Raw genomic sequence first — 22642 nt, 5'->3', positions numbered from 1 at the left:
TATTGGTAAGAAGCCAACAAATGGAAAATTTCAGAGAATGGCAAGAGAAATGAAATGGTTGTGATTACGGACTCAAGTGGATGTAGGTGGAAGGAGGTTAATTCAGTTTGTGCAATTTAAGTTGACCTCATTGAAGAAGTGATATTTAAACAGACACATAAATCACAAGGAGGAGCTAGCTCATCATGGAGTTCTGGAAGTGGAGCATTCTAGAGGAAAACAGTAAGTACAAAAGCCCTAAGACAGCGAAACAAGTTTAGTTCATTGAAAGCACAGAGGGTTCACCAGTTTGCCTTCAATATGGTGAATGAGTCAGCAAATGATAGGAAATAAAGCTCAAGATCTAAGATGTTTGCTTATAGTTGCATTATCCTTTGCTCCTACCCATAGTAAATACTTAATATCTGTTGAATAAATTAATTGAAAATTTAAGTAATGATCAGATTGTACAAGTTGTGGTTATCAGTGTAAATTTTAACTGAAGAGACATTACAGTTTTGATATACATGATGAGCAAAGGTCTTGAGATTGGATATTGGAAAGCATATTAAATACTCAGTGTAAATGCCTCCTTTGCTTGGACTGTCTGTAGAAGGATGGAGCCTTATGATATGAACATTAGAACCACCTTGTGAACCGTGGTTGCCTGATTTGTGGAGACCTCTGGGGTGGAAGAGTATGCAAAATGATACTGGAAAGTCAAAAGAATCCTAGAAGTAATCACTTTCAACCATCAAATAACAAAAATGATCATTTTGTTTGAAAAATATGTGAAGAGAATCAGATAAACCTAAACACACACACACACACACACACACACACACACACAAATGTTTCAATGGTAAATTTGAGGGTAGAAATGAATGGGGAAAATATCAGGAATAGAAATGGATTGTAACTTAGATTAAGAGTAGAGGAATGGGAGAGTAAGTTAAGTAGAACTGTCTTATTAGAAGTACCATGCCAGTGAGTGTGCTGCTGCATATATAGCACACAGTAGGGCAGAGAGCCACCTACTAACTTTTAAGTAACTTGTCCTCAAGAGGGTAGAGGATCTCAAGAATAAAGTTTTCTAGTTGTGCCTTGAATTCTGAATGTCCAGTGACTTACACATCTTTGGAGGGCACAGAGCCATCTTCCCACATCCAGATCTCATTAGGGTTCTTGCGGGATAATCCAACCCAACGAATAAATCCAGTCCTGGACTTTATGTATTTCTATTGCAAACACAGATATATATATAATGGTTAGTCTGCTTCCACAGTTCTTGTAACGGTGTAAAAACAAAACTTTGTGATAAGATCCTGAACCACAGAAACAAGTTAGATTATATGTCTATGTTAATGCTCATTAATTATATTTGATATTTAGAATTGTGCCAAGTTTATTTGTTTTAGAATAAAAAATTGCTTGTTGAATACAGAAAAAAATGTTCACAGAAAGCAGATATTCTAACCTTTCTACACGCTTATCTTCCATCGATTGAAGACAAGAGTTTCAAATAGTGTGCCAAATATCGCTCTTAAATAACATAGTAATAAACAACTAGAGAAGGAAAATGAAAAAAGAAATATATTGTTGATGAAACTTTATTATTCCCTAGATTTAAGTTCTACTTACTTTGATTTCATTGCTTAGTTCAGTCTGTAGTAGCCTACAATATTTACATTGGAAGTATTAATTTGTTTTAGTTGATTGAATAAAAGAAATTATATGATGTCTTTCTCAAAAGGATTACAAACAGCATTTGCTTTTTCTAATTTATACCTTTTTCTACTTAGGAATTATCACTACCTACTATAGGGTACACTGTACTTACTTTTCTATTCATTGCCTATTGCTTCAACTAGACTATAAGTTCCCTGAATCTAGAGACTTCTGTATGTTTTATTAAGTGCATTGGTTCAGCTACTGGAATAGTTCCAGTGCATATTTGTTGAATTAATAAATAAACCAATCAATTAGTCAATCAATCAATCTATGGGTAACAAAATTAGAAAGAGTCAAATGTACTCTCAAACCTCCTAGAAAAACAGGTAGGTGAGAATGCATTCTTAGCAAGTAAAAAATGACTTGAGCTTCTTGACAAAAGTGAGGCACAGAATGGCATTCCATAAGAAAGTCACTTTTGACTGCTTGATTTTTATTTATTTGCTTATTTTTAAGAGATTTATCTATCTGTTTTAGAGAGAGAGACAGCAGAGGAAGGGGTAGAGGAAGAGGGAAAGAATCTCAAGCAGTCTCCCTTTTCATGGGTTTCGATCCCATGACCCTGAAATCATGACGTAAGCCAAAACCAAGAGTCAGATGCTTAACCAACTAACCCACCTAGGGACCCTGACTGCTTATTTTTTAAAGGTTGAGCTACCCCTCATCTTTCTATTAACTCTTGTTCTTTCTTTAAAATATACCCACATTATATACTTCACCATAAGAAGTATATTCTACTTGAAATTCACCTATTGTTTCTCAAAAATGACATCACTTCCTCTTTCATTTATAAACTTCCAACCTGCCATCAGCTTAGAACAGCAAGATTCAAGACTTGTTTGTACGTCTTCAATTAATCTCTTATTGAAGTTGAGATTTTAGGGTACTCTCATTTTGCTTGATCAGGAAGAAAGTCAATTTATTTACCTGAATATCTTCTCTATGAATTTGAGTTCACAAAAAGAGTTAGTGGGTGGTACAGCAGTTAGACTAACAAGGAGCACAAATGATCATGAGTGTCACTGGAATGAACTCCTCATGTCTGGTCCATTACTTTGGCTCAGGAATGTATAAGTCAATTTTTTAAAAAAAGATTTTATTTATTTATTCATGAGAGAGGGGCGGGGGGCAGAGACACAGACAGAGGGAGAAGCAGGCTCCATGCAGGGAGCCTGATGTGGGTCTCAATCCTGGGACTCCAGGATCATGCCCTGGGCCGAAGGGTGGCACTAAACTGCTGAGCCACCCAGGGATCCCCGTATAAGTCAATTTCGTTGATCAATTACAGCAGTTCTGAAGAATATGACTGGCTTGACTATTTGAGTTCATTTTAATCTCTGCACACAACCCAAATTCAGATCTTCTACTTGCTTTCATTTTTAATATACAGAATGTGAATAATTACCACATTGGAAGCTATCGGTTAAGTACTATAAACAATTTCTGCCTTTCAAAAAATGTTTTAATAAATCTATTATTTGGCAGGAGGGAGACTCCAAGGCTTGGTTTCTGATTTGCTCCAGGATTCACAAAAAAGAGAAAAGCTACCTTAAATAATAAAGGGAGAGTGCATGAGTGAATGTGAACATATTTCACTTCAGAACAGAACCTTTGTTAGAAGCTGTCCAAGAGGGAAAATGTGGAAAAAGAGACATATTTAGTAGAAAAATTTCAACCGAAATCCTGTGTATTTAACAAATAAAATTGTTCCCAAAACTATGGAAAAGCCTATGAAAAGGTGGAGTCTGAGTCATGGTTTGTTCAAGTTCAACTGTTGAACAATTTAGCAGAAACTGAGGACTCACGTGATATTTGGATGACATTTCTATTTATATTTTACAATGGTATTGAATTTCTTTATACTTTCAGATTCTTTTATGAGTTAGTAAATGCAATTAAAGGAGTGGAGAAAAGTGAAATGGCTTGTCACAGAGATAACACCAGAACTCTAAGTCTCATTAGTTCATTTTACTCTTTTTTACTCTTAAATGTGGTCATTTCTACTGGGCTTGATGAGGTTCTCAGATTAGCAGAGACTGGAAGAAATGAGGGAAAAAAGTATGCATATATTTTAAAGTCAAATGTTTCACTTAAGATTCTTCTCCTTATGACTCCAAAATATTTGACACAGGAATCTCCTTACCAGAACCTTCTGGCTGGTGATCTTCAGCAAAGTAGCATTCACGTTAATACAGTACTGCTTACTCTCCTCCCATGTCAAGTTGTGCTTGAAGAATCCATAGCAACTATCTCCATAGTATCTCCAGTTTCTGTCACATGGGCTGCATTTATGGCCTTAAGATGAAACCAAGCATAGGAGTCCATACTTTTTACTTTTGCTTTTCCCACATGTCGGTGTTTCCTGTAGATTTCCAGGTTCCCTACAGATAATATCACAGAAATACTCCAGGGGGAGGGGAGATGAAAAGGTTACAAAACCATACTTACGGACATTGCTCTTTTGTTCCGATTGTTTTATTAAATATTGGCAGAATTGCTTTGCTAATTGGTTCAGTGTTCCTGAGACATTTTTATTCTCCACTTGTTGGTAGTTTTGCTCTGTAACAGCTAGACGAAAAAGTTAGATAATAATTTATAATCCGGATAATAATGGTGATGTGCAGACTTTTCAATGAACTTTAATTGTAGAATTGTCAATCTGTGAAGTGTTTCCTAGATACACACAAGTAAATGAGTACTGCAAAGGGGTCTGGGTAGTGGGCGGTATAAAGAACAAATTAAGAACTGTGCAAAACTGACACCTGATGGTAATCCAAAAGAAGAGGTAAACTATGTGAAGGAGACAATCACAAATAAGAAAATGCCATGATCAAATTACATGCCCAAAGCAGATGTTTTGATATATCTTTGTTTTGATATTTCAGAAGTGAATGACCTCTGTTATTGTTTTTAAGATTTACTTACTTATTTATTATTTATTTATTTATTTATTTATTTATTTATTTATTTATTTATGAGAGACACAGAGAGAAGCAGAGATAGACGCAGAGGAAGAAACAGGCTCCCCGTGGGGACCCCCAACGTGGGACTCGATCTGGCAACTCCAGGATTATGACCTGAGCCAAAGGCAGATGCTCAACCGCTGAGCCACCCAGGTGTCCCAATTTTTTCACATAATATGAAAATATCCATTTATTTTAAAAATACATATTGATTTCTTGTTGCACTCAAAATACTGTGATATTCAGAAGAATAAAAAAGATGGCAAACAAAAGATTCTACAATATCTTGTGAGAAAATAAGCAAGCACACAAGCAACAGCTACATAGATGGTAATGTGACATTGGAGGGCTTTTAGATTTATATAAAGAAAAAAATAGATACAGTAGGTGGGATATAAACTGCTTCTGAGTGAAAGTAAATGCATTCATTAAATAAAGTGGGAAGGAGGACATTGTGGGAAGAGGGAATAGAATGAGCGAAATTTAAGACAGGAAAGAGGATGTGTTTGTGAAATAGAAAAGTCCACATTGGCTGGAACTGAAGATACACAGGATAGGGAGAAAAAAATTTGAAAAGATTGTGTGGATCTAGGCTGAGGGGAATCTTGAAGACCAGTTTAAAATTCTTGAAAATAATTTAAATTGATACATCAAAAAAGTGATTTGAATCAGAAGGGAAAAGTCAGAGTTCTCCTTTATTGGGAATGTCTTGGCAGCCATGTATAAGGTGATTGAAGTAGCAACAAATAGATATGTAAGGACAATTAAGCTTAGTGGTATACACCAGGATCCTCAGGTATTTCTTTCCTCAGAACAAATCTTTTGCAGTGAGTCAATACTTACACATTATCCCCAGAGTCACCAGCCCAACAATTAACCCCACGCACAAGATCAGCAGAATCAAAGCCATCACACGCCACAGAGATGAGTTATCAGAGTCAACTGTAGGCATACAATAAAGATGTTAAGGGGCAGGCAGTACGGCACAGCTATGGGGCAGCATCACCCTTACCCCTGCCCTCTCAAGACTTTCTGAGTGATATAAACTGCCTCATTGCCAGATCTTGCTGATGTTCCTTTGGTGATCATCAAGTATAACCCATTCCCATTCCACACATCCATCCTTTTCTAATGGACTAATCCCTGAGTCAAAATACAACTGTTAAGGCTTTGTATGTTTTTGCTTTGTTTTGTGCCAACCCTGACAAAATACTTGCTCTTATAAGCAAGATTGAAGAATCATATCCATTTGCTGACAGCTTAGAAAATGAGGTTATAAAACATTCTTTCCTCTTCTGCTGTTGGTTTCTATCCCTTCTAGGAGTAAACTGTATAAGCCTTAATGTAACGTACCCTGTTTTTATCTTTTGTGCTGATATTCTAAATAAGTCTGCCTAAGCCAATGCAGCTGTTACTCAAATTCTGTAGTGCAGGATGGTCATCAGGAAAATAAAATAAAACTATACGTGCTATTGCTAGTAGAGAAAGGGAAGTAGAGTTGACTTATTTCAATAATTAACTTCCAAATTGCTGGCTCTGGATATTCTTACCTGAGGTGAGAGCTGATTTTCGGGTTTTAATATTTAAAGTGATGTATCCATCTTCGTCCAGCATGGCTTCCTTTGGACTGTAAGTGAGCTCAGGGTTCAATGACTTTGCAAAATTGTGGTGTCCACTTTTATAGATGTTAGTGTCTGTCAGTCTGTGATCCTCTCTCTCTGGTAAGGTGGGGCCGTGTGAGTTGGGGCACATGTTTTTTGTTTTGTTTCATTTTGTTTGTTTTTGTTTTTGTTTTTTGGATTTTTGCTCTTCCAGGAAGCCCTTTCATAACTGTTGTGAGATACATGGACCTTGAACATAAAAACATAAAAATAATAACTTGCAGTAAAGGAGTAAATATGGTATTTGTTTCCTGTTTTCTTATCTTCAACTCTGAATAAAGGAATATCTCTTTATTATGTCCTTTCGAAGAACAAAAGTTCATTCTTCATCTTAACCTTAGTGGAGTGTAAAGCATATTGTTTCAATGAACTGCTTTCTGATGAAAATTCATGGATAAAACATGGGCAGATACATAGTCTATTCCATTGTGAGGAGCAAGTCTAATATAATTTGATCTGATATGAGCTAGAGTAGGTGTTTCAGGGTTTTGTTAAAAGGTGCCATTCCTAATTATGACATAGAATTAGTTCAAATTTTTGCATCTTTCACAAATTATATTTTTCAAAAATTGGAGGACTCCACAGGAGACAGGTTTCATATTGCTTGGGCTTAGGCATGAGAGAAAAACAATCTAATAAAGTGAAATAATAGGGAGTTATTGATTATTGCCTTTTAGTAATATTTTCACTTTAAAGTGAATTTCCAGCGATGCCTGGATGGCTCAGTGGTTAAGCATCTACCTTCAGCTCAGGTCGTGATCCCGGGGTCCTGGGATCGAGTCCCACATTGTGCACCCCACAGGGAGTCTGCTTCTCCTTCTGCCTATGTCTCAGCTTCTCTCTGTGTCTCTCATGAATAAATACATAAATAAATAAAATCTTAAAAGAAAAATAAAGTGAATTTCCAGGAAGGGAAAAATCTTCATTAAGTGAAATTGTGTAATTTCAGGTATAGTGGTGCTTTGATGAAGAGCTATTTGTGGAAGGGATAGGTTCCTAGTGCCCTTCACATCAGAATGTAGTATGTATTCCACACATTTAACTATAAAATGGGTTTTCAAATTGTTATTGTAGCTCACATTGAAAAGAGTTATAATAATAGCCAGAGAAGTCTAACTTCTGTACTAATGTAATAATATTAGTGAGGATGTTTTGTCTATTTTGTTATTAGGATAGCTTTTATATAGTTTTATAGCATATATATCTATATCTATATATCTATATATATAGATATATATTTGTCAAATCTCATAAAAGTACTAAAAATCAAATAACCAAACTTAAACTCCACACCCATTTTTTTTTTTTGTCACTGGGTTTTATATTTCAGGTAGACTAGTTGGTGATTCTCAAACATAAGAAGGGTAAATTCAGATAGTTTTTCTACCATTAATTTATTTATGCTTCTGTCCATGTCATTTCTGATTCAATCAAGGTGGACTGTTCGCTCCTCCTAGCAGTGCATGCTAACTTCTATCTCCTAGCACAGCCTGGGAACTATTCTAACCCTCCTTCTCCTCTCTGTCCACTTTTATTCACACTCCAAATTCTGAGGCTTCCCTTCCACCTTTATTCCTCTGTTCCATATTCTGTCACTGTCTTACACCAGTTTTTCCCCCCTAAAATATACAGAAATCCTGAAAAAATGTGACTTAGTGACAGGAAAGAATGTGGAGGGTTTAGTTCAAGCGATACTTTTTCAGTAAACCTTTACTCTGTTCTCTTAGTAACCAAATATGTAACTTCTGAAAATTTATAGTTGAATTAAATCAAATATGTAAATTCAAGATCCATGGACATTTGGAAGCTTTTACAGCTATTGTAAACATTTTCATGTTTACATGAAACTTTACAGAAACTCTCAGGAAGTATGAAACATAACAGCTTGCTTTGTTGTGGTTTCCACATTCTCTAGGTCTTAGCTAATTGGTTGAGTTATAAAAAGTAATCCCATTTATTCTTGCAAATCACCAGAAATATACCGGGCTTACTTGATTCATGAATGCTTAAAACTATATGTTTAATACCAGATGTAGGTAAAGCTGAAACCTAAGCCTTAGATGATATTCTTCCTATAGTTCAGCCTCTGGACTTTCTTCTTTTTGTTTTTTCCCCTTTTAATGATTACAGTGCATCATTGGTTTTTGGATCTTTGATAACACTAGGCACAGGTTGAGGTTCTTATGTCCAGATCTATGTTCCATAAAAATATATTTGCTCTTATTTGTATCTTCCAAACATGGCTTGGAGTTGTTAGGAAATATGCTGGGTGAATACTGAGTCTCTCAGGGTCAAAGCAGCCCCTCATAACATTAGTCTTCAATCTATTTTCTTCTTCTACACATTCTATAAATACAAGCTGAATTACTCAGCAAAAATTAAGCAGAGAACTGCAGGAAAAAGAGATAAAGATTACCAACTATTCTTTTTCCTTTTCTAAAATCCAGAAGCTTTGCTAGATATCATTTTTTTAAAAGAAAGCTTTACCCCCAGTGGGGGCTCAAACTCACAACCTCAAGATCAAGAGTTGCATACTCTACCAACTAAGCCAGCCAGGTTTCCCTTTGTTAGTTATCTCCCTACAAAGTCTGTAAACACCCTACAAAGTCTGTCATCGGTATGTTGTTTCTGTTTGTATATTTTATTGCCCCTCTTTTCTTGGCTTAGTAAAGTATAACTAAAAAAGTCCTTTATTGAAAATATTCTGATAAGTTTTAATTTGGAATAAAAAATCTTTGTTTAATATTTTAGAGATTAATAGGCTTTTTTACATAAGTTATCTCTTTAATTTCAAAGCAAATATTCTATTAATTTAACTATTTCAGACACTGAAATTGGCATTGAATATTCATGGAGAAAGTCATGGTACTAGTCTTTATGGAGCAGTCTTAGATTTTAGCTATCTAATCTTTTTTTTATTTAGTGTTTAGATTAACTTCCCTAACCCCACCATATGCCAGCCTACATTCCTATCTCTCTTTCTTTCTTTCTTTCTTTCTTTCTTTCTTTCTTTCTTTCTTTCTTTCTTTCTTTCTTTCTTCTTTCTTTCTTTCTTTCTTTCTTTCTCTTTCTTTCTTTCTTTCTTTCTCTTTCTTTCTTTCTTACTTTCTTTCTTTTTCTTTCTTTTTCTTTCTTCTTTCTCTTTCTTTCTTTCATCTTTCTCTTTCCTTTTTCTTTCTTTCTTTTTTTCAGAGAGAGGGAGCCTTGAACAGAAGTAGGGCAAGGAGGAGGGAGGGGGTAAAAAGGGAGGGAGAAGGAGCAAGAATCCCAAGCAGACTCTGCCCTGAGTGCAGAGCCTAATGCAGGGCTCAATATCATGACCCTGAGATCATGACCTGAGCCAAATCAAGAGGCCAATGCTTAATCAACTGAGCGACCCAGGTGCCTCTCCTGTCTCTTTTACTTGTTTCACTCTTTTCCATTACCTCTCTCTCTCTCTCTCTTTCTCTCTCTCTGTCACACACACACACACACACACACACACACACACACACAGAGGTATTTTTGTCATGTATCCCCAAAGAATGTATTCTATGCTTTAAGATAGTGGCTGGCATACAGTTACCATCCAGTACATATTTGGCAAATGAATGAACATATGTACAAAGTGCATTGCCATCCTGATAATACCAGGTAGAAAGGGAATGTTAAGGAATGTGGGGACATTTCTATGATCACATTTCTTGTAAAAAGCAGTACCATATACCTAGTTTCCAAGTTCTTTCCACTACATTATAAAGTCTTTCAAATATAAGTATTGCCCAGACTCCATTATCTATGTTTAGAGCTGAAGAATGAGTAAAAGATACTAGAATCACAATGACAATGTATAGACTCAATGAGAAATTAGTGGAATTCATAATATTGTGGTAAGATTGTTCAATATATAATGAGGACTAGTGGATGTACAAAAGAGAAAGACCAAAGAAAAATGATGTTGACTATTATGAATGCTATGATATGTCTCTAAACTGAAAAAAAATATATAAAGGAAGGGAGAATTTTGCAGCTGGTGATAATCTTTTTCAATTTTTTGTTTGTTTCAGAGACAGAATTTGATGATTCATCAGTTGCATACAACACCCAGTGCTCATTACATCACGTACTCTCCTTAGGGCTTATCATTCAGTTACCCCATCCCCCCACCCACCTCCCCTCCAGTAACCCTCTGTTTCCTAGAGTTAAGAGTTTCAGCATTTTAAGGCACATCACCTTTATACTAACCCTTAGGTGCATTTATCAGTGATGTCCTGTTGCCTCTCAGTCCTCTGCATTAAAATTGTTAGTTCACATTTGACTTACTAGCTTTCTACATACATACCAAGTACTGTTTATCTTTGAAAAAAACTAGAATTTCCTGTCAGGAAATAAAAGCAAAATTAATATTTTCTCTTTCATTTTCAGAAAGCTTAAACATATGGGCTGAAAAGTGGAATGTTTTACTAAAAGTTAATGAGCTAGGGGCCCCAGGTGGCTCAGTCAGTGAAGTGTCTGCCTTCAGCTAAGGTCGTGATCTCAAGGTCCTAGGATCAAGCCCCACATTGGGCCCTCTGCTCAGCAGGGAATCTGCTTCTCCTTTTCCATCTGTTATCTCTCTGGCTCTCACTCTCTCTCAAGTAAATAAATAAAACCTAAAAGAAAAAAAAAGTTAATGAGCTAAGCAATGAATAGCTATCAGATAACAACTGTGGCAGAGCATTTTGTTACAGAGTTGAGAAAAGGGAAAAATGTGCCAGATAGCATCTACCACACTGAGAAGTTTATATGCACATAATATCTGTAAAGTTAAATAGTAATCAAATGGAATAATTAAGCCTTGAGTTAAGATTTGAAGGAAAGGCAAAGGTTACATAAAAAGAGAGAGGAAAGGAGTACTTTTTTATTTTATCAGGCAGGGCACACATCCAAAGTTGTGGAAGTATGAGTGAGTATGGTGCAATCAAGGAAAGCAAAGTGATCAAGTATAGTGAACTGAGGATTCATGTCACAATATTGGGATATAAGATACCCCGCTAAAGTCAGTATAAAACATACACTGCAGGGATCATTAATTGATCTATTATTTGAACACACATTTATTGATCACTGTGTGTGTGTCTCAAGCACTATTCTATTTTCTGATATAACATGGTAAACAAAACATAAAAGTTGTGTTCTAATTGAACTTATATTCTAGTGGAGGGTGGTGAACATAAATAGCAAAGAAACAAAGAAATAAAACAGCAAGATAATTTCAGATCATGATAAGTGTTATGAAAAAATCATATAATAGCTCTTTATTAGTGAAACTTGGGGGAGGCCCTGGTTGTGTTCATTTCACTGGACACATAAATGTTGATCTGATATTTAAGGTAATCAATCTGCCTGTATAGCCCTTTATTTTAACCAGGATATTTGATTATCCTGATTGGATGAATATATATTTCAACATAAATTAAAAAAAAAAAATCCCACAAATAAATTCTATCTTGTATTTATCCTCTAGCTCCTCCTTGTGGTCATTTTTTGTTGTTGTTCTGCTTTTATCTTTAGGGCTTTGATCCCTCTGGATTTAATCTTTATTTTCTCCATTCTTTGTTGTAAATAGTTTTGAATTAACTTCCATTCTGCCAAATCTCTATCCAATAGAGACTCCTCTTTAAAGGTGTTCTCTGAAATAGTCCTATAATACGTGAGAATGGAATGATCATGGAAGAATGGAGTTAGAGTATAATTTCTTATTGTATAAACTCAGTATTACTTTTAATGTACCCCAAATCAACAATACTTCCATATTTAATACCTGAATTCCCTTGCTTTCCACAATAAACAGTATTTTCAGGTGGATTTAATTCATATGAGAGCAGTATGAAAGTCAAAGCTGATTCTGAGTTTTGGGCTTAGGAACTGTGTAAAGTTTTCATTTACTAAAATGGAGAAAAAGAGAAACCACTAGGAAAGAGTTGTTTTTTATTTTTTTTAATTTTATTTTATATTTTATTTTATTTTTTGGATGTGTTACATTTAAAAATCCTAAAAAATCCTATAGCATATGTAAATAATATGCCAAGTCTTCAGTCAGATATTTGGGCCTAGTGATCAAACCCTGGCATGAAGATATACATTTGGAGATCTCCTATGTATGGCTGTCACTCCAAGCCATGGATCTGGAACATCTCATCCATAGATGAGCAGAAATGGGACAGAGGGCCAGGAACTGAACTCTGGACCACAACAGTATTTTGAAGTCAGATAAAGAGGAAACAGCAAATCTGAGGGAGGATTAGGTAATGAAACGGAAAGAAGAAGATAATGGTGTTTTGTAGAACAGTGTATTTTGGAAGACACCTGAGTGGCTCAGCAGTTGAGTGTCTGCCTTCGGCTCAGGGCGTGATCCTGATCCTGGGGCTGGGGTCTCTGGATTGAGTCCCACATCAGGTTCTCCACAGGTAGCCTGCTTCTCCTTCTGCCTATGTCTCTGCTTCTCTCCATGTGTGTCTCATGAATACATAAATAAAATATTTAAAAAAAGAATAGTATATTTTGGAAAAGAATTTAAAGTTAAAGGAAATAATTATATCAGATCCTGCTTATAGGCTGAGTAAAATGAATCTGGAGAAAGAGCCATGGGATGTGTCAATGTGAAGGTTAATGTGATTTAGGAGAAATGTCCTAGAATTTGGTAGATGACTGCAACAAAGTGTGATATTTGCTAGTGTAATCTGATAGAATGAGCTAAGATATGATGGAAGTTTTATAGGGAGACAAGGATAAGCGGTGATTTCTAAATTAATAAAATTATAAGCTAATAATAGATAATAAACTCTTTTAGAACCATAATAACAGTAAGTATGTAGAAAGTATGACCAATCCTTTCTCTTATAGAAATTATTAGCAACGAGGTGAGATTCTTCATCACTGTTTCACCCAAATATGATTTCGTATAAGATTGTAAGAGGTTAAATGTTTTCTTAGGGAACTTGAAAGTAAGAAAGAATCAGGGCAATGAAAATGAAAACTCAGTCTTTGCAAATTTGGTGAAAGTGAAAGAGAAGATAGAAAAACATCCTGTATTCTCATTTTCATAATCACATATTCAATTTAATTTTCCTCATGTTGATGGTCTCTGTGTTTACTCAGGTTATGTAGAATAGAAAATATAAACATAGATTTAATTAATTCCACATCTTTGGCAGTGGAGTTTAACTGATTATGACTCAGAGCCTCCAGACATTTTTTTGATGCATCAGTTTGGGAGAAAAAAGAATAGGAAAGAGAAATACATGCATAATTATGTATATAGAGATTATACATAAATGTTAGTAAAGAATTATTATTTTTACATTTTCTTTCTACAACCTATTGGATATTCATTCACACTCCTGAAATAGGTGCAATTTATTCTACTTTAACCAAGATAATCTTTTTTAAAAGATCATTTATTTATTTATTTATTTGGCAGAGAGAAAGAGCACAATTCATTCCATCTTGAGCAAGATAATCTTTTTTTTTTTTTTTTTTTTGAGATTGTTTATTATTCTGAGCAGGGAGCCAGATGAGGGCTGGATCCTAGGGTCCAAAGGCAGATGCTTAACCCATCAAGCCACTCAGGCACCCTTGGCTAAGATAATCTTCATACAGAGGTGGATCTTGGGAGGTTTGGGATCAGTCCTCCAGCCATCTGAAAATAAAAACCTGCACCAAATCATCCCCAGAATAGGCATGTAATCTTCTTCTTCCCCCAAAGGAAACTTTAGGAAAGATTCATTCATTCTCTTGTTCAGGTATGGCCCTCAAATATTTTCTGAGTTCTGTTAGTTTGCTATTGCTCCATTAGCCAAATCCACAAATACAGCAGCTTAAACGACACAAATCTATGGTTTCACAGGGCTGTGGGTTAGAAGTCTGACACGATGCGGGGGGGGGGGGGGGGGGGGCGCTCAATCAAGGCTGTGGGCGGGGCTTGTGTTCCTTTCTGAGCGCTCTATGGGAGCCCGCATTCCCCTACCTTCTGGCCCACATTTCTTGGTTCTAGGCCATCTTCCTCCACTTTCAGCCAGCAAAACTGTATCTCTCTGACCGAATCTAGGAAAGGTTTCCATTTTTAAGGATTCAATTGGGCCCATCAGATAACGCAGGATAATTTCTTCATCTCAAGGTCTGCAGTCTTTTTCACTTCTGCAAACCCCCTTGCCATGTAAACTTACCATATTGAGAGGTTCTGGGGATTAGAACACGCACAATTTTGGTGAGGGAGCTGTTATTCTGCCTTCTGCAGGTTCTCAACAACGATGAATTTTCTTATAGAAATTAGTAAATTTTGCAAGAAGTGATGCTGGGATTAGAAGTAAATGCAGTCCTTTAAGAGTCTTCACAAGAAACAATGCTGAAAGAACAGACTGAGATCTATGATATTCTGATTTTTAAAGAGAATATTTGACTTCTCTAACTTTCTCTGCAAAAAGGCTGATTGTCATTCTGTCCTAACAAAGGGGCAGTGGGGAGTGTCTTGGGTCAGTAGAGTATGTTTATAAAAGCTCCCAGCCTTGAGAAGAGCACTCTGTTCCTGGGCCTGAAGATTTTTGAAACATTAATTACATAATTTATAGTAGTGCTTTCTTCTATGATGTCTGAAGAAGTGACTTACGCGACACTCATGTTTCAGGATTCTGTTGGAGAGAGAAATAACCGCGATAGAAATTACCTAAGGAATAGAGGTAGGAGTTCAGAGACAGCAAGATGTGACCTTGGGGGAATGAAAGGTGGTAAAGTTTCAGTTCCAATGCTAGAAAGTGATATGCTGTGGAATCTCCAAAATAGAGCAGAGTTGTGGAATATATAGTAGAATGAATGTTCCCAATTTTGGTGAGAAAACATGCGACTTCCAAGACCACTTGAAATTGTGTGATGTTGCTATATTTCCTAAGTTCTGTGTTATTGTGAAACGTTGGATGTAGGAGAAATTGAATTGGAGTTAATAGAATTCTTTTTACAAATTAAGTCGTTGGTATTTATAATTTCTGAGATGTCAGGTGAATATTCTTTTAGTAGCCAGGTTGAAGGTTTCTAAAATAGAGAATGTAGAGGGAATTTTTCTTTTAGAGGTACAAACAGCTGAAGAGAGAAATGGGAGGATGAGAGACTCAGAATTAGACAAGAGACAGTTTCTGTTTAAAAAAAAAAAAACTTTTAGTGAGTGGAAATTCCTAGTATAATTAGTAGTGTTGAATCAATAATAACAATATCCATGTAGTACTTTATATGCATTATATATATTTTTATCAAAATATAATTGTGAAGTGGATGGAATAATATTAGCAAAATTGAGTCTGAAAAAAAATCAAATGATGTAATCAAATTCCTACAACTGGTAAAAGTCCAAACTCAGTGCTAGTCTTTTAGCTTGTTCCTTTATACCCTATTGGAAGAAATATTGATCTCTATGGTCAAGAATCAAATTTGATATACCAGACTATATCCCTTATTTTCAAGAATCTGTTGACAGTTCAGGCTGTTTCCCCAAGTCATCTAAAATATTGGAACTACTTTCTCCTTCTCTTGGATTTATTTTTTACAAGTGTGGTTTGTGGGCTTAATTTACTCACTCAAGATTGTATATACAAAGGGAATGAGAATAGGCTTGTCATGGGTCTAATAACAGTGGTTATACATTATTCTTTGTTCGTTTAAATTATAGCTGTAATCCTTGAGAGAAAAAAGTTGTGGGTGTGATGTATGTGATAGCACACCTGGAGATTTGCAATCAATCTGTCTGAAATACTGGGCTAGATGCCATTAGATCCTGAATTAAGAAATATTGTAGATTAGACTGCACATTCATTTCGTCTTTCATTCTCTACTCATTTATTATCTGCTAGATGATAAATAGACTGGATAATAGATAAAAGTAGAATACACAGTAATACTTGCCTTGTGGAGGTTTGTAATCTCAAAAGCATGAGATCTCTTCTATTGTCAGGATCATCCAGAGAAGCAATTTCCACAACATCTCATACATGCATTTAGTGAATTTAAAGAAGGGTGTGTTATGATGTAAAACAAAAACCTAAAAATTAAGAGCCACTCTTAAAGGATAGGAGAATGTGGGAAGAGAAATGGAGGAGAACTGATGATGGGGCCCTTATTGCATATCATCTTAGGTATTTTCTAGATGGAACATTGAAGAAGTAAGAGAAAAATCAACAACTCATCTGTAACCACAGTTTCTCTGTTGGCTTTCTTCAGAGTATCCAGCTCCTTCCCCCATATGGCGTCAGGCTGCCCTGAGTCTGCTTACTCTTTGTCTGCTGCTGCTGATTGGGCTAGTGACCTTAGGTATTATGTGTAAGTACATTTTCATCAAACCCAAGAAAAGTGATTAGGGAACACATTTGTAAACTACGTAAATTTGAGTTTGATTATACTATGTGATCATGTTCTCCTGCATTCTCCCAAGGCTCTAAGATAAACAAGCAGAGGACTGATTTTATTATTATGAGGATTTTGCCCTAGATCTATTGTTTTTTCTTTATAAACTAGACTGGGTCATGAAGACAACTTTAATTTTTTTTTATTGGTTGGAATAAGGAGCTTCTATTCTGCATAGACACACATCCACTTATTACCCCAATGGTAAGAAACAGGGAACCAAGAGAGGTGGACTCAAGGAAGAGCATGCTGTTTTATTCACCCTGAAGACTTAGCACAAGACTGGCTTAATTTACTCACTCAAGATTGTTCTAGTATAGAAATATATTACTTGCTATAAATGAATAAGAGATACAAGCAAGGAGGAATAGTGCTTGAGATACCTCACCCTCTATACAGAAAGTGGAACCACTTCCATGTAACAATGGAAACTCCACTCCCAAGCACAGTAGCCAAAAAAGGGTATTCCCTTGCTTTAGACCCATCATTGAGACATCAGGGTTGGACAGGATAGGGAGCCCTGAACTAACAATAAATGGAAGAACGTCCTGAGAATCCATACTCTGTAGGATATTGTTAAGTATATGATGGTCAGAGTAGTGAGTTGGTGCAAATTTCCCTTTGAGGGGATGTGCAGTTAAGAAAGTTTATTTACTGAATGATACTGGCATTTTCCATGCTACTTTCATTTATTTTACATATGTAGGATTTCATGAATAATTAGAATTTAGACATACCAATTTGGATGTATAAATAGGGGCTAATGATGTAGAGTCTGCTTCACCCTTTGCCCCTTCACCCTGCTCATGCTTTCTCTTTTTAAAAAAAGATTTAATTTATTTAATTTGACAGAGAAAGAGAGCACGAGTGGGGGAGGGGCAGGGAAGGAGGAGAAGCAGGCTCCTTCCTGAGTAGAGAGCCCAATTCAGGGCTTGATCCCAGGACCCTGGGATCATGACATAAGCCAGAGGCAGACACTTTACCGACTGAGTCACCCTAGTGTCCAAAAATCTTAAAAAGAAAAAAAATGAAGATACAATGATACATAGTCATTGGTTCACCATGGAAAGGTGAAGACTTTTATGAAGTGCAGTGCTTTTAGTGCAATGACTCTTATATTTACCGCGATGATGAATTACCCAAAGTGCTAATTAAAAAGGCAGATTTTGGGGTGCCTGGGTGGCTCAGTTGGTTGTGTCCAACTGTAGATTTTAGCTCAGGTCATGATCTCACGGTTATTATATCGAGCCCCATGTCAGGCTCCATGCTTAGTGTGGAGTCTGCCTGAGATTCTCTCTCTCTCTCTCTCTCTTTCTCCCTCTGCCCCTACCTCTGCTTACTCTCTCTTTCCAATAAATAAATATAATTTTTAAAAAAGACAGATTTTATGGCTCCAGAACTAGAAACATTCTAGTATGGCATCAAAACCTATATTTAAAACAAAACCAAATATGTGTGTGATTCAGATAAAAGTAGTCTGCACACCATATTTTGAGATACCCATTTCCTTAAAGGATTCTGTTCCTATTAAAATAACAATTACATGAACCAAATCTAAATAGATAAAAGGAAAATATTTCCACTAAAAGAATGGCAAAATGCCTGGCACTGCCTTAGGTTAAATGTCAAAGATATAGGATTATAATTCATTATTTTAATACAAGTATAATCATATTTAAAATATTAAAAATTATAAGGATGAGCTCCAGTTTGCAGTCAAAAGGCATCTGGTGTGTTTCTCCCAATACTTCAATTATTGAGAGCTACTCATGAATATTAAATAATGTGAGAAATATTTCTGTGTAAAGAGAATTAGCTGTGGCTATAATGAGAATGGGAGGATATACGAAGTTGTCTCCTGTTATGTCTTGGAGTTTTGCAGACATCTAATGAAATTAACTCAGATTCAGAGAAATTAAATCAACTTCAAAAAATCATCCACTACCAGCAGAATAACTTATCCCAGCAGCTGAGCAACTATAGAAGCTTTCCCACAGAGGAGAAATTTCTCAAATCACAGATTTCCAGTCTATTGAGGAGACAGGAACAAATGGCCATCAAACTCTGCCAAGAGCTGATCATTCACACTTCAGGTATTTAGCACCTACTTGCCAGTCAAATCTGTTGCCCCAGTTTGCATTGATCATGTGAGTTACCTCGTAGCATGAGAAATTGTGTTCTCCAATGACCTCTAATGATATCACACTAAATCTACAGAAGACAAGAGAATATATCAATTTATTTCATATTTTTAAAAACACAGAGGTGAATTTGGGAAGTGTCTTGGAATGTTACCAACCTGGATACTTCGGCTTCTTATTTTGTGGGCTATTTTTAGGTGACCTTAAGTTTTAAGAAGCTAAAACTAAAGCTGGTAATTCTGACCCAGGAGACCGAGCCCTGGAGTGAGAATTTCAATCACTGTTGTCCCAACCCAGGATTGGAAGTGATTTCATTCTCACAGTCTCCTAAAGCAGTATGGTTTCAGAATGCTGGGTCTCAGATCCCTCCTCAGGTTCAGTTATTTCGTTTTTAAAACGCTCCCAGGCACTCCAGTGTTATTTAACTTGTACTAATGGGTGTCATTTCTTTTTCAGACCACAAATGTAATCCTTGTCCTAAAATGTGGCAATGGTACCAACACAGCTGCTATTATTTTGCAACAAATGAGGAGAATACCTGGACTAACAGTAGAAAACACTGCATGGACAAGAACTCCACCTTGATGAAGATAGATAGTTTGGAGGAAAAGGTCTGGTTGAATCTCCTTCACTGGTTATAGATATTCTTTTTTTTTTTTAAGATTTTCTTATTTATTAGAAAGAGAGAGAGAGAGAGAGAGAGAGGATGAGCAGGAAGGGCAGAGGGAGAGAAAGAACCCCAAGCAGACTCCTCACTGAGCATGGAGTAGAAGGTGGGACTCGATCTCCGGACCCTGAAAACCAAGAGTCAGATGCTTAACTGACTGCGCCACCCGGGCACCCATTTCCTGGTTATGAAAATTATTCCTAGCATAGAAAGTAAAATAGGTGGAATTTCAGACTCACATAGTAGGCATTCAGTGCGTTTTGAGTGAGAATTAACATCTTACAACTGCATACCCGAATGTGGCTCTCACATAACACTGTTCCTGTTGTCTCTCTCAGGATTTTCTGAAGTCACAGCCATTACCCACACTCTCTTTCTTCTGGTTGGGCTTATCATGGGATCCATCTGGAAGGAACTGGCTATGGGAGGATGGCTCTGTCCCCTCTCCATCCTTGTAAGTCTGTAACTGTTAGGGGGAGAAACAAAAGAAGCTAAGAATACTAAAAATTGGAATACTAAGAAAATCAATGTTAATTGTAAGAAATATAAATCTAGATACAAAAAAAGACCACAACATACAAAGAAAAGAGTGCTTCAGTAAGAAATCATGAAAGCAAGAGTACCTAATTTCGTGTATGTGACAAACTCATGGCAAGACACTGAAGCTTATCAATTAGATTAAATTTACTTTTTTATTTAACAAAAAAAAATACACTTACTTTGCTCAAAGTAGTATATAAATATTAGCCCTATGGTAAAAACACTGTTATATTCCTATTTTATGGATGAAACAGTTGTCATAGAGAGATTAAATAACATGCCCAAGGTCACTAAACTCCAGTGGCCAAATCAGAACTTGAATGCTTTTATGAGCATAAGTTTGGGCTCTTAGCTATCCTGGCTCTCCAATACTATGGTCACAAGGGTGATGTTTATCCTAAGAACATACATTAACACGTTTATTTAAATTCAATAATTGTCAGCCATTTTCTAGTAGCAAGTAAGTCTGAATTGATAGAATAATTTTAAGAAATATTTAAAGTACATATAGAATATATGAAACTTTGAAAATTACAGTTTTTGTGACTAAAGTTATAAAAAAAATAGATACCATCTTAAAAATATGGAAAGGAACACATAGTTTATAATATTCTCCAAGCAACTACAAACTACATATCTTGAGGAACACAGTTCATCACAACTATATTAAAATGATTCAATTATATTTGTATTCTTAATATAATATAATATAATAATATAATATAATATAATATAATATAATATAATATAATATATAGTATTTGCCTATCACATGAAATACAAGAGCATTGTCATCTTTCTGGATGTGTTAAGTTTTTCTCCATCTCCCTTCCCATCAAGTTATTCCCCCATACACATCCCTCCTGATTTACTCAATGCATGCTGTCAAAGTTTCCTTAAATTGAGTTATAACCATTCATTTACTTCAAGGATTCTGGGCTACAGCTGTGACTCTTCAAATTCCCTGAATAACAATGATATGTCTAGACTTTTCTCCCTAGATATATTTTATCTTCACCCATTTCCCACAATTTTGTCATGGCTTTTTCTACTCACACCAATTTCTCACTCTCTAACTACCACCACTACTAGTCATGTTAAATTGATGAGTCTAGTTTCACACAAAAAATCATGGTGACAAACATGTCCAAAGTCATAAACACACAATCAAAAATGACAGTTGCTTCTTTGTAAATGGAGCAACACTGGGCATGAGATGATTAAAAACTAATCTGAGGTGTTCTGCTGGACTGCAGATTTACAGAACAGGACTGAGATACCTGTAAGTGCAATTGTTTCCACTTTGGGCTTTAAGAAGATGGATCCCCTCTCCCAAAGGAGTTTTCATCATCCCTCCACTCACTCCTAGTGAAAATATGGAGGAGGTGGCCCCCTGCATCAAGGTTAGGAATCTGTGGATACTGACACCCTGAGGCTATGGGTGTCACACTCAGGGTGGTGGGACTAAGCTTTAGAATCATGTTCCCCCCCGGCACCCTCCCCAAAAAGAATCATGTTCTCTACTGATTAAGGCTGCTTCTGGCAAGTGCATACTCCAAGAGGAAAATTTAATAGGCCCAGCCATGAAGTAAGAAAAGAATATTGCAGATCAGTTGAATAAAAAAGCACATAGGGTATTTACACCTGATAAGTGTAATTTTATAATGATTTTTTTAAAGATTTCTTTATTTGAGAGAGAGAGAGGGAGAGAGAGAATCTCAAGCAGACTCCCTGCTGAGCATGGAGCCAAGGGAGTCAGACATAGGTTTGATCCCATCACCCTGAGATCATGACCTGAGCCGAAATCAAGAGTCAGATGGTTAACTGGCTAAGTCACCCAGCAGTCTATAATGACATTGACTTGAAATGAAGCATTCAGATTTGCCAGTTTTAAGAACTTTGATATGTTATGGATATAGAAGTCTCTCAAAGTTCAGATAGATAGTCTTTGGAAACTGAGAACACTGAATTGTGATTAAATTTCAAATATGAAATTTGTAATTAATTTTAAGTGGATTAATTTTCAGATTCAGCACTAAAGAGTATGCCCAGATCAATGGATCCAAAGGTTGTGCCTATTTTCAAAAAGGAAATATTTATATTTCTCGCTGCAGTGCTGAGATATCTTGGATTTGTGAAAAGATGGCTGCGTTAGTGAAAATTGAAGATTTGGATTAATATACTTCTTCCAAATTCACCAAGATGTAAGGGACTTGTGGTTAAATTCATGTGAAGAAAGAGAAAGCTACTCTACTAGAGCCAAAAACAAATGAAAAAAAAATGACTGTGTATTTAAACTACCAGGCAAATAAACTTCACAGAACATTTTCCACTTCATTGTCTGATGCCTTCTGGTATGGTGTTCTGGTTAATGCTGGAGACCCTGGGGAAAAACTCCTCTATGGCTCTATTATTCTATCTCAGCATCATTTCACAGAATTCCTTTTCTCGAATAAAGGATTCTTTTCCTGCTTTGTTATTACATATGCACAAGTTCGCAGGGGTGACATGTATATATTTAGCAGCCAGTACTGACACAAGCCACAGCACTGG

General features: G+C 36.1%; 2 protein-coding genes across 6 annotated transcripts in view; one reads left to right on the top strand and one right to left on the bottom strand.

Annotated features, from left to right (window-relative positions):
• CLEC1B (C-type lectin domain family 1 member B) overlaps nt 1-19973 on the bottom strand; it is a 39720-nt gene extending 19747 nt beyond the window's left edge. Inside the window, exons 1-6 of one of the 3 annotated variants that reach the window (XM_038576766.1) lie at nt 19843-19973; nt 6224-6523; nt 5517-5615; nt 4159-4278; nt 3854-4005; nt 1111-1217 (exon numbers count right to left, since the gene is read on the bottom strand). In XM_038576766.1, coding sequence (XP_038432694.1) covers nt 1111-1217; nt 3854-4005; nt 4159-4278; nt 5517-5615; nt 6224-6425 — 680 coding nt within the window. In that variant the 5' untranslated portion in view covers nt 6426-6523; nt 19843-19973. Of the gene's footprint in view, nt 1-1110; nt 1218-3853; nt 4006-4158; nt 4279-5516; nt 5616-6223; nt 6524-14520; nt 14822-19842 lie in introns of those variants that run through there. The other 2 variants (XM_038576767.1, XM_038576765.1) reach the window with 2 other exon arrangements.
• Nucleotides 171-22421, top strand: CLEC12B (C-type lectin domain family 12 member B). 3 transcript variants are annotated; one of them, XM_038576769.1, is made up of 6 exons: nt 171-222; nt 16559-16657; nt 18616-18834; nt 19339-19493; nt 19888-20003; nt 22117-22421. In XM_038576769.1, the coding sequence occupies exons 1-6, from the start codon at nt 186-188 to the stop codon at nt 22265-22267; spliced, it is 777 nt and encodes a 258-aa protein (XP_038432697.1). In that variant the 5' UTR covers nt 171-185; the 3' UTR covers nt 22268-22421. The 3 variants fall into 3 exon arrangements, with proteins under 3 accessions (XP_038432697.1, XP_038432698.1, XP_038432696.1); XM_038576770.1 differs by lacking the exon at nt 171-222 and adding an exon at nt 14846-15030 and having other exon boundaries at nt 22204-22421; XM_038576768.1 differs by lacking the exon at nt 171-222 and adding an exon at nt 14849-15030.
• The last annotated feature ends 221 nt before the right edge of the window (nt 22422-22642 follow it).

Source organism: Canis lupus, chromosome 27 (assembly GCF_011100685.1).
Source record: "Canis lupus familiaris isolate Mischka breed German Shepherd chromosome 27, alternate assembly UU_Cfam_GSD_1.0, whole genome shotgun sequence".
Taxonomy (NCBI): domain Eukaryota; kingdom Metazoa; phylum Chordata; class Mammalia; order Carnivora; family Canidae; genus Canis; species Canis lupus.
Note: the sequence above shows the minus strand (reverse complement) of the source record. Positions and strands in the feature narration are given on the sequence as shown.

Bases quoted from the DNA above. Each gene is read 5' to 3' on its own strand.
- CLEC12B (XM_038576768.1), top strand. From the start codon at position 14,937: ATGATGTCTGAAGAAGTGACTTACGCGACACTCATGTTTCAGGATTCT. The intron at 15,031-16,558 runs GTAGGAGTTCAG...GGCTTTCTTCAG, and splicing joins AAATTACCTAAGGAATAGAG to AGTATCCAGCTCCTTCCCCC. The intron at 18,835-19,338 runs GTATTTAGCACC...TTTCTTTTTCAG, and splicing joins GCTGATCATTCACACTTCAG to ACCACAAATGTAATCCTTGT.